Source organism: Eurosta solidaginis, chromosome 3, assembly GCF_040869045.1.
Source record: "Eurosta solidaginis isolate ZX-2024a chromosome 3, ASM4086904v1, whole genome shotgun sequence".
Lineage (NCBI taxonomy): Eukaryota > Metazoa > Arthropoda > Insecta > Diptera > Tephritidae > Eurosta > Eurosta solidaginis.
Genome location: NC_090321.1, coordinates 198,342,077 through 198,357,488, shown reverse-complemented (window position 1 = coordinate 198,357,488; position 15,412 = coordinate 198,342,077). Strand labels below are relative to the sequence as shown.

The 15,412-nt window shown below is 36.8% G+C and overlaps 1 protein-coding gene across 10 annotated transcripts in view; it reads left to right on the top strand.

Annotated features, from left to right (window-relative positions):
* The window catches only part of Arms (Ankyrin repeat-rich membrane spanning), a 200,218-nt gene extending 185,217 nt beyond the window's left edge, over window positions 1–15,001 (top strand). For 9 of the 10 annotated variants that reach the window (XM_067774548.1, XM_067774558.1, XM_067774549.1 and 6 more), the window contains 2 exons: window positions 6,061–6,336; window positions 14,145–15,001. In XM_067774548.1, coding sequence (XP_067630649.1) covers window positions 6,061–6,336; window positions 14,145–14,338 — 470 coding nt within the window. In that variant the 3' untranslated portion in view covers window positions 14,339–15,001. The remainder of the gene's footprint in view (window positions 1–6,060; window positions 6,337–14,144) is intronic. The other variant, XM_067774550.1, reaches the window with a different exon arrangement.
* Window positions 15,002–15,412: the final 411 nt, after the last annotated feature.

Sequence of the window (15,412 nt, the reverse complement as noted above, 5' to 3'; positions counted from 1 at the left end):
AAAAAACGCTCGAGAAATATTCAAGAAAAATTTCGTTTGTCAAGTAGTATCCACCTATTAAGAAAACTCTAAAGATTTTTTAGCAAACGCTGACAGGGGAGCCCTGGCTTTGCCAAGAGATACATGTGCGTCTCATTATTACTTGAGCAACGACCCTATAAGAACACAGTTGGTTAAAAACCAGCTATAAAAGTTACTGTATTTATGAGTTTTTTGAATGGAATTTGCAATTCTATTTGAGCACAAGTATTTTTATTTTTTTTTTTTTTTTTTTGTGCAGTGTATTATTTTTTATTTAAGTGCATTTTCAATTCGAATATGTTTTTTAACAAATTTTCTTCTAATGCATTACTGAATCTGACTTTCGTGTCTCGCAGGGAAGAGACACCGCTTCATAGAGAAAAGAGAGATAAAAAAAATGTCAAATAACTTGACTGCGCCTGTTTTTACCCTAGAAATATATAAGAAATTTTCCCTGAGCGATCCCTTATGATGCGAATACCGCGTTTTATATGGAAGATCTGAAACAACCTTTGGAAGAAATTTATCAAAAATCAATACAAGTTCTGTATTTTTATTAGACAAAAACTTGTTGGATTTATAAATTGAATAAAAACGTGCATTTAAATTTTTAAACGCTTTTCGTGTTTGCTATTTGTTTAAACACCTGCAAAAAAATGTGCCAAAACACTTAGTGAAAATTTCGAAATTTTTATTAAAATTCCCAAAAACTTTCGAATGTTTTGAAAACTGCATAAAAAGATTCTGAAGTCGTAGATAAGTATTTCGAAATGTAATGAAGACTTTAAAACATATCTCGAAAATTCGAATTTTAAGGAAAATTTCATAAAAAGTTTCTGAAAACTTCGAAATTTTTTAAATTTTCATAAATATTGTAAAATTTTCTCTAAATTTTCGCAAAATGGCATAAAAAACACCCAAAATTCTTATCAAAAATTTCGAGATTTTCATACAAATCTTTAAACGTTTCTCAAATAGTAGAATTTAAGGAAAATAGCATTAAATTTTCTAAAAATTCTAACTAAAATTTTCGAAATGTTCATGAAGGTATTCTTTAAACACCTCTTGTATTTACAAATTTACCGTTAAACTGCATACATTCTGAATATTCAATGTAATTATAATTATATAATTTTTGAAATTTTCGGTAAGATTTTCAAATACCTCCCGAATTTTTGGGAAAACTTATACAAATTTACAGGTAAAATTTGTACCAATTTGATTTTTGGGAAAACTGTATAAAATGTCTCTTCACGTCCGATGTAAAATATTCTAGATTTTTATGAAGATTTTTGAACACTTCTCGATTTTTCAAATTTTTGGAAAACTGCGTTTATGAACATTTCAACATATGTGACCCGGCCTATGAAAAGGTGGCTTATGACTCAAAAAAAAGAAAACTACTAAGAAACTGCAGAAATCCATTGTTTATCTTTAACAGCTGTTTCTCGCAATTTCTTTTTTGAGTCATAAACCACCTTTTCATAGGCCGGGTCACATATAATTTCGAAATTTGCGGGTCGCTTTTTACAAATCCCAAGTTTTAAAATTTTTTGTAAAATTTCATACCAAGTTTTTTAATTTTTAACAAGGATTTCGAAATGACCACTTTTTGAATTTTTTTAAACTTGCATTTTTCTGAAAATTTTAAATATGTAAAAATTTCGAAATTTTCACGAACATTTTTCGGAACTTTTCCAAAAATCTTTTTAAAATTGATTTAGTACAAAGCGTACGAATTTTAGTTTTTATAGAGAAGAAAATCTAAAACATTCTTCGGAAAAAACTGTTGAAAATCAATGCGAATTTAAGAGACCTTGTTTTTTGTTAGACTAAAATTGATTGAGCGACAAGAATGGCTAATATATTCAGAGAACTCCAAATGAAAAGCTCGAAATTTTCGCAAAACTACAGATTTTTTTCGAAAACGTTTTTGAGGGTTTGGATAGTTTCGGTTCTTAAAATATCAACTACAAAAAAGTTTGATTGACGAAATTTGTTAAAAATTGGCACTGCTTTTTTTCTTTTCACTGCTGTATATATTTACTTATTGCTATAAATTTATACATTTAGGTGAATTCTAGCTTATGGCTGGGTTAGACTAACTTCGTTTGAGCAAAGTTCGTTTCCCTTGGCATTCAACTCATTTTTTCTCGCTGGTGTTTGAGCTTATTTTTTTTTTTCTCTTTTCCTTAGTGCTTAATTTTTGATTGTGTCGTAATTTAATAATAGTTTTAATACTAATAAATCCCTAGTATTATGTCAGGCATTGTACACCTTTCTAGGCGGAAATACGATATATGTGTTGCGATACTTTTATTTCTTCCTCTTCCCTGTCCTTACCTTTCGCTTTCCACTGTCGTAATAGCACTTCATTTCTTACTGCTCTTTTACTTTTACTTCCTTTCTCCTTAGATCGCTATATTCTTTTTCGATTCCCCACCCACTTTCTTATAATTTTTAAGACACTTTCTGACCGCTTTCCGTTTTCCGCAACCCACTCTCTATTCACCTACCATCTGCTCCCTCTTTTTGTTCTCCAAAACTTCCGTTCCTCTCCAATTCTCTTCCACTTTTCGGAGTAATGCCAAAACCAACTTTGGTGTACTTTCAAATAAAGCACAAAAATAGTGCAATGTGAAAAGATTTGGTGTAATTGTACGGTATTGTTACACTTTGCCCGTTCTATTGCGTAATGGCAGATGTGAACACGCCTTTCACACCGCACGCCCTGGGTTTAAGTCCCGGTCGAAGAAACATGCTTTTTTTATTATTATAATTTAAATTATATTTTTAGATTTGTTTCTTTCGGTACTTCTTGTCTTGTGTGTGTACAAGTGCGCATTTTCTTACTGTATTGTAACGAATTTAGTGAAATTCCGCTTATTTGACACCTTCTGCTAAGTTCGAATCACTGTTGAATGAATAACTCCAATATTCAATAATGCAAAATGGTCTTTATTAGACTACTTCACAATACCTAACACTTATACTTCACAACCAACAGCGTGCTTAAATCAAAACTGATTACTGACTACTCAGCTTGCTCTGCTTTTATACTCTCTGTTGCCTTGTCCGCATATTTCTCCAAATGTCTAGACGTTTCTCCTTCTAGAATCACCTACTTGGTTACCAGCTATATGCGTGTGTATTTGTAGTTTATAGCCATATGCGTTTTTATATGCGAGTACTATTTCCGCTGAAGATTACATGTGTTTATGAGTATCTCTCCGTTGCCTTGTATGTATGTGTGTAGATGATGATTTATTTGATTACGTACATACGAGTGGCTGCTTAGTATCGTGCTAGTGATGGTAGTATCGCTTAGTGATACTAATATTCGTCACAGTATTTTCACATTGCAAGCATACTATAGATTAATTTTCGAGACCTAATTTTCGTGGTGACGTTCCATCAAAAGGAGTCAAAGAATCTTCCAAAAACTTGTGGGCGATTCAGTCCAAATACAAGATTTTTTCTTTAAAGGATTCCGCATTTTTTTCCTTTATTTACCCACTTTGTTAGAAAAAAACTGGTGACCCTCATAAAAAAACGATATAAGTTTTCTTTAGTACCCACCTAGATCGAAAAATTGAGAGCCTCAATCTGACGAGCACGAACACAATATATGCTCAGGAGTTACATCCTGCTGCCCACAGTCCTTACATACTGTTGTCGGGGGTTTCAAAGCTTCATTTATACTGATCATTGCACTACTTAGTTTCTAACTAAACGTATGTATTTCACGAGTAGAGACTTCGTGAACTGGCCGGTCCGCGGATCTGACATAGACTGAAGGAGTCCAGATTGCTACCAGAAGGTTTTTTAACGACCAAACTGAAAAACTATCAAAAACCAGGACCTATCATACTTGTTGCTTCTAGATTGCTGTAACACTCTTAATAGCGGGAGTCTTAGCTTTGCGACCGCAGGACGCGTGCATTAAACTATCAAGTTTCCTCCTCCAAACCGCACTTCCAACATGTGCTATCACTGACTAGTCATAATACCCGTCCGGAGTCTCTGTTCTTTTTTAATGATAACTTTCTTAGACTTAGATTGATTTTTGACACTTTGCAGCTCTTGAGTCCATGCATTTCCTGCTAGGTAGCAACTTTTGCCTTATTTAAATCCTGCGCGATCTTATTGGGACGTCTACGGTGTAAGCTTCGAGGAATGCACCCTTTTTAGCTAGCTCATCCTCGTTTTCATTCCCATCTATTCCCATATGTCCTGGCACCCTATCCCGGTTCTTTCAAAGGATTGCTTGCACACTAATACACTTTTAGAGTTGAGGCTGCTGCCGGTCAAGCTGCTTTTTTCGAGTGTTTCTACTGCTGTGGTTACGGCTACTATTTCAATCTGAAAAATACTATAGTGATCTGGCAGCTTGTAGGATGTTTATTTCCGGATCAGCACATTATACCGCAAGCTCTACACCTTCCATTACATAGGAACTATCACTTGCGCCAACCATTCACCTCTATTGTGGCTCTAAGAAGGGAATTTACATGGCTATGAGGCTGAAATATTTATAGAAATCATTAGTGAACTCCTAAAACTCATACAGCTTCGATATCGCTTTTTTGATGTGTACGGTGCCTAAATATCTCATCTTATTAACTTTGTCAATCTTCGTCATAGCGACTACCCTTCGCCTTTATTATCTATCTTTATGTACATGTTTCACTGGGTTTTCATTTATTTTTATTGTTTTAAGTGCTGCATTGCTAGGTTTAATTTACAATAGAACGAAAAAGCCAAGGCGAATCTATACAAGGTGATGGCGAAACGAGTTCAACCAAAATCGCCGTACAGAATGCCAAGTCAAAAGAAAATTAACATTGATTTGGATTAAGTGTCATCTCGCTGTACTAAAGGGCCAGTTAAACTTCCTTAACCCTAACGCCATAGTCGTAACCATATTTTGTAAGCTTTTATTTACTTTCACTTTTGTTGTCTGTATTTACTTATCCATATCAAATTGGCATCAGTTATTGGTGCCTTAACCTAAAAATCGAGAAAATTTCATAAAAATGAAGAAAACGCAAAAAATTACAAACATATACCACAATAAATAAGTCTCTTAGTCAAAACGTATCCAAAACAATAAATAAAATAAACAAAAAGTTAATAAATTCACCAACTCAAATATTTTTAGGTTATGGATATGGCGAAAAACCAAAAACCCATTGGTTGGCTTTTGTATGGTTATGGCTTTAGCGTTATGGTATGGCACCATTAATCGGTTACATTAATTTTCATTAGGTTGGTTCGATCAGCTGTTTTATCTGGTTATGGCTAAGTCACCATTAACTGGCCCTTAAGGCGTTGTATGGATGCTTTGAAGAAAAAGCAATCAGCTGATGGGATAACACCACTTAGTGATAAATTCGTTTTGCATTCAATTGAGCTATTTTCAAGGCATCAGGTGATTGCTTCTTGATGATTTTCCATACAACGCTTTGTATAGCAATATGTCAGTTATTCGAAATCAATGAAAATTTTCTTTTGACTTTGAATTGGCTGAATTCACTTTGACATCAATAAATTTTCTCTTGATTTGGCATTCTTCGCTTTGCCATCACTTTGTATGGGTTCGCCTTAAAATATATGGAATTAGCAACTGATCGTAAATTTGTTGTAGCTAGCTCATTTTATTTTTAATATTTTTTTGCTATTCTCATCCCAGTCAGTTAAGAACTTTACTTTCAGTACCTTCGAGCTTAAAAACTAAGTTATTGAAACAATCCGTTTTCCGCCTTGTGAATTTTTGAATAGGACACTTCGAAGCACTTGAATGTGTGTGCTCGAGGTCGGTGTCTGTGTATGTGCCTTTCGAGTCTACTATCATCAGAATAACTTCTCGACCATATTTTTTGGCATTGTGGTACGGTCTATCTCAATGCTCTTCATAGGAGTTCTATTCTTCTCCTAATATTTCACTTTTATTTGAGTATATTTAATTTGTTACAACAATTTAACGAAGTGTACACATACATTGCATATATGCATGCCAACCTTAATTCATTTCCATAGATGCTGAACTACAAATTAATAAAAATGGCACACTAAAGCCTCCAATGTCGCCAGTAGCACAGCGTCCGGACTCCATACTGCGAAATCAGGGCAGCATTAAATCAGATAAACGCGTCAGCATAAAACCAAATAATCAAAAAAATGTCAACAATAAGCTGCATATAACTTCGAATTTGGAATATATATCTGAAAAACCATCTTCAGTATCGTCGTCTGACTCAACGCTGCCATCTAGCGGTTCAACAACACTGGAACGACGTAAAACGACAGGAGGAGGTAAGTCAGTTTTAAACAAGTTTTTCGATGTGTAAACATAATTTATCACAGAAAGGGGTAGTTAGGGGGGGGGGGGGGGGGGGGGTAAAGGAGGAGTCATGAGTTACGTAACACGTAAATTGTTACACAAAACTTATTACGCATAACTACTTGTGTGAGCACAATAAAAAAGACTCAGTGAGTGGATATAAACTAATTCAGAACAAAATTAGAGTACTTCTATGACATTAATGAAAGAAGAAAGCTAAAAAGAAAGAGCGAAGTCAATGGGAAAAGTAAAATTAAAGATGAAGATAGAAAATAGAAGAAAATGGAAAAAACGGAGAGGCAAAAGAAGTGATGGTTGCAATAATGATGAAGAAGATCTAGATGTACACAGACGAAAATAAATAAATGTTCCATAAAATCTGTTTACATTTACAGTCAAAGTTACAATTACGGTTGCGTTAAAGGCTAGGGATATAAGGCTAGGGCAGATGTTCGTCGGCTTAGACTTGCGGCTGCCGTTAAGATGCGGTTTAGTCTTGCGACTGCAATACAAGTTTGGGTTACAGTCACTGCTGTATATATGACGGTATCTGACAGGTCCGACTGGATTAACGGTTATTAGGAAATGAGATGGAAAAGGAAAGGTAAATATTGTAACGAATTCACTGTAATTCCTCTTCTTCCAAATCTTCTGCTAACGTTCGTATCGCTAAACTGTTGAATAAATAACTCCAATATTCAATAATGCAAAATGGCCTTTATTAAAGTACTTCACAACACACTGATACTTTACAACCAATAGCTTGCTTAAATCAAACTGATTGTCGCGCCTCTACTGTTGCTGCCTTTTATACTCTATGATTTCCTCCTTGCATCTTCTAGGCGCTTCCAGAATTTACTAAGTTACTGGTATATAATTAAAACTACAGATGCACGTGTATAACTTCTCATTTGCGCGTGTATTTGTGAGCGACACTTCCACAATTATAATTGCATACTTTTGGGAGCATCTCAGATAAGATATCTGCATGTGTTTCTGCGTCTCTTCTCCGCTGCGTGTACGTTCATATGTGTAGACATAATGATTGATCTATTGATGTGCATACAAGTCACTGCTTAGCATCATCGCCTTAGAGATGATAGTATCCCTTAGTGTTGCCAATTTTCGTCACAATATAAAATATATGAAGAAGAAGAAGAGGGGAAAGAAGACGCAGTATAGGGAAAATTAGAAATAGAAATAGCAGAAAGAGAGGAAATAAAAGAAGAAAGCAAAGGAAGGGAGAGGAAAGGAAAACAAAGAAACATATGTAGATGGAAGCCGAAACGGGAACGTACAGCGGTATCCGAAGCAGAACAGAAACCCGGACAGAAAATAGAGTTCAAACCGGAAGTGAGACCAGAATGAAACCAGAAACGATTGCGGAACTGAAACTCAAACTAAAAGCGAAACTAGAAAGGAGTACGAATCCAAAACTGAACAGGGTTTACGGATTGATAGGCGCAATATAAAGCTTCCGCAACCAATTTTTCAACTTCACTTAACCGAGCGAAATTCTGTTACAAATATGAATATATTATACATACATACATACATATATGTAGCAGGAGAAGCTCCTCATAAAAATCTTTCTGGCGTTGGTCGGGCTTTTTCGGTAATGGCTCTTGTTTCCGTAACGTAGCGGATCTATATACATTTATTCGCCAAAAGACCATCAACATTGAAACACGCACCAAAACCTATGGGAAGTATCTTTGTCGCTTCTACAACAACAGCAAACTAAGCTGGAACTCAAACCTAAACCGCACCGAAACTAGAAATCGAATCCAGAAACGCAAACAAAACCCAAATGGCAACTGAATACTAAAAGTGTAGACGATAATGAATTTCTCAGTTCAACAAAGTTTAAAATCTTGTTTGAAACCTGCATAGGGAGAGGGGGGGTAAAATTTCCCAAGGTGTACCAACCAAAATTTTGTATATCTTCAATTGCGATGAAACTTTGTAGAACTGTTGAGCTATTGAACGTCAGCAAAAAGAAAAAATTCAATGAATATTTTCAACTTTTCTCGAAAACGCAATTTAAATCTTTTTTAAGCTGAAAAATAAGATTTCCAATGATAGATAACCAGCAGGAGAGGGACCTAGCTACAAGTTTTTTACCAATAAACTAACATAACTACCCAGCAGGAAAAGAAGCTAACTACAAGTTGGTTTCCAATAAACAAACATGCTCCATTACCTGTTTATTGTCTTTGAAAAAATCTAACTAAATCTACGGCGATGGCCGAAAAATAGTCAGAGGGGATTATTTCTGCAGTATTTGTCATCTAACTACTAGTCAACTAATTTAAGCCGAACTTCTGAAGACCCATGCTTAAAATAGTCAACTATTATTATTTTTAGCTATTGATATTTTTTTTCTTCTACAAGGTATATTATTATAGTATCGGAATTATGGTAGACTTGGGGAATTTTACCCCATAAGAGCCTTCACCGAACTTGAGCTCAAGGCCTTGATAGCCGCTTGGCTATCAGAGTAGATGTTAAATTCCCTGACCGCAGTAGCACTGGATAGCATTCTATCCACCGCATTCTTAATCACAGCAACTTCCGCTTGGAATACACTGCAGTGATCAGCCAACTAAAACCTGCGGCTTACATTTAGCTCTTGACAAAAGACCCCCCACCAACCTTTCCGTCCAATTTCGACCCATCCGTGAACAAGTTAACCGGTCCCATGCCCCAGATGATTCCTCTTCCCCATTCCTCTCTTGGTGGAATGACTGGTGTGAAGGTTGTATAGGGAGCAGTTATCGGCATACAATAGTCTGTCCTGTCCGGGATAAAGTCGAAACTGGTAAGAAGGCTAGAGTGTTCGAAGTCAGAAAACCCATATCACGAAGCCTGACTAACGACCGGACCGCGGCCGCTTTCCCGCAATATCTACTGGATATATGTTCAGCATGACGTTCAGTGCCAAAGTAGTTGTTGTTCTGAGTGTCACTGATACCGATCAGCGCCGTCCGTTGCACTGACACTAACACTCACGCTCTCTACCAGACCAGCACCCCATACAGCAGAATCGGTTTGACCACCATCTCATAAAGCCAGTGTACTACTCCTGGCGAGAGTCCCCATCTCTTCATGATAGCCCCTCTGCAGCAGTACAAGGCAACCGCGGCCTTCGTGGCCCTATCTTCCACATTGGGCCTCCCGGACAGTTTCTTGTCCAGAACAATACCCAGATATTTGACCCTATCAGAAAGTACCAACGGAACCCCTCCGATCGAGGGGAGTTCTGAAATCGGGCAACTTATATCTCCTTGTAAAAAGAACCAATTCCGTGCTTGCCGGGCTGACCGCCCACCTAGCCACAGAAATTTGCTCCTGACTAGGATAGCGAGGTCATCTGTATAGGCAACCACCCGACAACCATTGGCTTCCAGCTCCACAAGAAGCTCGTTGACTACCACAACCCAGAGCAGAGGAGATAAGACACCCCCCTGTGGCGTGCCTCTGCACACCTTCCTCTCAATTATGGCCCCTACCCACTCCGCTGCGACAATTCTGCTGCAAAGAAGTTTGTTAATAAATTCCACCAGAGCCCCCTCGCTATCTAGGAAGGCACCAAAGCAAACTCTTTGTGTTCTAGGGACCCCCCTATTTGCTTAACAATCTTTAGGCTAGAGTTTTCATACAAAAAAAGCTCGATAGGCCAATTCTTTGCTGAGAAAAATCAAATATCGACCACAATTTCAAAACCGAATTTTGAAAAATCGTTTTGCGTTTTTTACCGTTTAACTAAAAGCTTATTTTTCTTAAAAATCAATTCTACTACAGATTTTGAGTTGCTGAATAAGAACTTGTAAAAAAATTCTAGGTGTACATATGTGATTGATAGATTTTCAGTGCATTTTATATGAGAGAACATTTAACTCTTTACAAAAATAACCAGAAAATGTAAGGCATTTTCGGTCATATAAATTGGACTTTAAACGATGTCATACACTTTGTTGGTTTGTATGGTAAATCTATAGAAAATGTGATTTGGAATTAAAAACAGCTAAAAAATGGCAAAATTACGCTTTCAAACACGTTTTTCAATACTAGTTTTGGAAACTTTTAACTGTGTTTGCCTTTTTTAATATTGGAAACAATGTGAACTTTAAAAGGACAATATTTGAAAATCTTCAGATATAATATTTAAATTGTAACGATATAAAAATTCGGTCAAATAAATTGTACCACAGACAAATATCTTGAATTGCATTTGTACTTTAAGTGAACATTTTTGTGAGAAGCGATACCCAATTTTTACATATTTGAGTTCAGGTTGAATTTTTAACAAAATGAAAAATTTAGTTTTTCTTTTATAAGAAAAAAACATTAAACCAATGCAAAATATTTTTTTTTTTTGTCAAAACGTTTTTCAGTATTTTTTATGGCATTTTTCCCAATGTCCGATTTTTTTCACATCCCTCGAAAATTGGCCCTTCAAGCATTTTTTTGTTTTATAAGTCTTAAGATAGGGGTTTCCAGTTTACTCCATAGTGCGGAGTGAGCGAAAGTTCCTCTGAATTAGGTGATGCATTTCCACCATGTGCCAAGAGTACATACAAAATTAGAAAAGCAGTTGCGGAACAAAATTTCATATTTTTACTTGAATTTTTTTTGTTTTTTATATAGCTGATACAAGATGCCGTTATAAAATTCAAAAATGTATGGTAACATTGTGGAATAACAATGTGCTCCGCTTCGTGTCGTGATCGTTATTGCCGCTGTATACACAAGTGCAAGTTTTTTGCCTTATTTTTTGCTGAATTCCGACCATATAAACGAAAAATTATCGGTTATGTCACTTCCTATAGCTTCCACTCTTATTTAAAAATTCTCCCCTTAGGTTAGGTTTAAGTGGCTGCCGTCCACATCGGAGCGGCACACTTAGGCCTTTATAGGCCCATGGTAAAACCACACGAATTTGTTCCTACTCTCCTAGTCAAACCGCTTCGTTGAGTTTGTGAAGCTAATTAAGCGTCGTGTATTGACCTCAGCTATATCAGTCAGATCAACGAGAAACATCTTTCCCATAAAACGTTGCTTCTTCTACCGAGCGGTGGACATTCGCATAGTAGATGCCTAATAGTATCAGGCTCTTCTTCTTTGCGCAGCTTCTACAATAGTCATTAAATGGAGCGCCAATCCTTTCCGCATGCGGTCCAATACAAACATGACCAGTGAGAAGACCTACAACTAAGGAAAGATCCCTCTTACGGAGGGTGAGAAGCCTCGCGATCTCTTCTCATTCCATTCCGGCCATGTGAGTTTTGCCGTGCGGCGTCTATCATGATGCTTCCACCTGGCTCCCGCTTCCATCAGTAGCCTCCTTTATCTTGAGCTTGCAGGTGGAGAGCGGCATGCCCAACCTATCCAGGATGGCGAAAGTGGAAAGGAGGTACCCTTTCTTGCAAGCTCATCCGCCATCTCATTACCTGGTATGGCCTTATGTCCCGGAACCCATACCAAATGCAGAGTAAACTGTTCAGCCATCACGTTAAGTGATCTGCGACAGCCTACTACAGTTTTAGAATTAGTTGTGACAGGGTCAAGGGCTTTCAGTTCTGCTTGACTGTCTGAGAAAATATAAATGTGCTTCTGAGAGACTGTATTCTGCCTAAGCCGCAAGCTCGGCCTGAAATACGCTACAGTGATCCGGAAGGCGAAACGATCTTTGTATTCTGTATTCTCCCTTTAATATTGTAACGAATTTTGGGAAATTCTGATTATTTTGCACCTTCCGCTATCGTTCGAATCGCTGAAGTGTCGAATAAATAACTCAAATATTCAGTACAGCAACATATCCTTTATTTAGACTACTTTGGGAGTAGTACTTCACAATTACAATACTCGCGTACTTCACAAATTGCGTGTTAAAATCAAACTGATTGATTAATCCTCAGTTTGCGCTGGTTTTATACTCTCTGTTGCCTCGTTCGCAAATATTTCTCTTAAGGTCTAGACTTTTCGCGAACAGCTGTTTATTTATTTCTCCTGTATGTATCTCATATTAACGTTTTGTCTTCTCGTTATATGCGTGTATATGTGTGCGTAATAAATTCTGCTCTTACCCTAAAAAAATGTGATTAGTCTAGTACGAGTCCGGGATTAAGCGCAAAGGAGTATGCGACTAATGCCAGTTTTGATCTCTTTGTATGCGTTGAACTGTTACTTTTTGTTTCAGCATGTCATATGAAGAGACTAATTGTACCCACTTATACCCGAACGGGAACGATAGGACCAAGCCTCTTTGTACCCATATGGGAACGAATGAAGACTAATCTCTTTTCTCATCAAAAAGTGTTAAGTTTTCGTATGGTATGAGACTATGAATATTTTAAACGCAGTATTGAAACTTACAAGAAATTGTTAGATACATCAACATATGTAAATCATTAAGTCGCCAACTCATTCCAAGAGATATGGGTGGGCGATAATGGAACATATGGTCCAAGTCATTTAGGTTTTTTATTTAACTCACTTCGTTGCCGCGTTTTTTATGTTTCTTAAAATGGGCTACAAAGACTTCAACCTGACTACTCCCAACTGTATCCAAAAGGCACTAGATGGGATCAATTATGCCCAATGTATACAAAAGAGATCAATCGGAGACCGCTCTCTTCAGGGATTGGTCGCATTATTTTTTTCAGAGTAGATGCTGCCTACATTTATGTATGTGAAATATTCTCTTTGCTATGAGTTTTCACTGAAAAGCCTTTCATGGCTGAAATACACTCGGAGTGCTTGCCAAACACTGCCGATGAGCGACACCGCTTAGAAAAATTTTCTTCTAATTGAAAAAACTTGTTTCTAAAATATTGATGTTGGTTTGTCCGGGGCCTGAATCCAGGTTCTTCGATGTGGTAGGCGGAGCGCGCTACCATCACACTACGGAGGCCGCATATGAATGACACCGAAAGGGGGCATATAAAAGGCTAACTCTAAGCTGTTTATGAGCGTATTAGAAGTTATATTAATTTAATTTATTTATTATTACGGTTGTTTAGGCCTAAAACTTAAACTGATAAATACAATTCATTGTTAAAATCACTTAGTTCTATTGAATATGCTGTCGGAATGCCATGTGATTCCGATCAGCATATTTACTAGCATGACGAAAGGACGAGTCTGGGAGTCACTCTTTTTTAGGGAGGTTGGAAAGGACGCGTTTCCAATCCTCCAGTCTCCTAGCATAAGGCAACAAAAATTTTAACAGATATTTTCATTTATGACGCTGTTGGAATGCATTAAGATTCCGATCAGCACAGCACAACATGTAATGGGTGGTTGAAAAAGACGTGTTTCCAATCCCCCCTGTTCCAACTTTTGTTTGGCCTTATTTTATTATAACTGGTATCTCAAAGTGATGCGCAATGTTTATTAGAAGGTTGGAAAGAATGTGTTTCCATTCCTTTCCCGAATCACGCTGAAAGGACGTTGTGTACCATCAACGCAGCAACTGTCAGACTGATACTGCGATTTCGAGTTTTCGTGCGATCCATTTTTGGTTAATCATTCGGCAGCTTAAGGCTTAGCTGGTTTTACATTCCCTATAATGTGTCCGTATATAATGTAAGATATAAGGCTCATATCGGACGACCATAGCAAGAATGGAAATACAATCATTTTAGATTCATAATGGGCGCAAATGCTCCGAATTAGGAATCCTTTCTGACTCTTTATTTCTTTCGGTGTACGCTTACAGTTTTTTTATAATTTGCCAATTTTTTTTAATAAAAATGTGTTTTATCTTCCCTCACAGGTCCGCGACCCGCTTCACTGGTCATAACAAAGAATGACAACAAAGGCTCACAATTTAAACTGGTGCGTTCCTCCTCTGTCGACTATGAGGATATTGAAAGCCAAATGGCAAATCTTGCCACAAACAAAATTATACTCGCTGAAAATTTACCGGAAGATGAATCTGCGCCGTTAGTCTTTACAGTGCACAAATGAGCAATAAAACCACAAAAGGATTCAAATCAAACACTGATTGCAACAATTCGGCTGTTCCCTCGAGAAAAGAAATGTAAAAAAAATAGTAAGATGTTAATACAAATTGAAAATAAATATTTTTGCCAAAAACTGGTCATAAAAAGTTGAGAATTGTCGTAAACAAAAAAAAAAGGAATTAAGCGTAACGTTGTAGTGCAAAATAAGGAAAATTAGATGCTTATATTATGTGTACTTTTGTGTATGTATTTTATTTTTAACAAATTTTTTGTTTAACTTATATACGTATATATGTTTGTACATACATATATATGTACAACAATTAAGTCAAAATTTTACTACATAATATACTAATTATGTATGTATTCGTGGGATAATTATTGAGTTATATGTACATATGTATGTAGTGGTAGTTAACTCTGCTATGTAATTATGTAAATGATGATTGTCCAAAAATAGAGTGAGCGTAAACGTCAATTGTACCGTTTAATTCAAAAAGTAGCAAATTGATATTCAAATTTAGTTAGTTATAAATAAAACAGAATTGTCGCGAAAATAGTTTATACCCTAAATATTCATAGAAGGAAAAGTTTGACAAAGTTAATTATGTACATATATGTATGTATGTATGTATATATTTGCAAATATACGAGTACAATCCGAATAATTGAATGAATTTATCGATTCCTCAAAAATTTGCACAACACTTTTTGTGTAGTTCAGGCGGTAGTTATTTACAGTAAGGCATGTCCTTGAAAAGGGGAAAAAGACGCATTTGCAGGAAGGAAATGCAGAGGTAGAAAGGCGTGCGTGCGAGTAGCTTGAGCTGCTAGCAACCATGAATAACGCCCGTAAATTTTACCAAAAAAACTCGGCTACAAACGACGACCGCTTCCCAAGGCAGCCGGTTCTATGTACCGGAGCGACAGGGGATTTTCCCCGACCAAGGGCTGTCATTTCAGTGTAACCCCATTTAATTTGTTGCGTCCCTCCCACAAATTGTCATCCTCCCAGCAGCTCCTTGCAGCGGGACTGCGCCATACTCTCCTGCTCCGGGAAGGTATCGCACCCAATCCG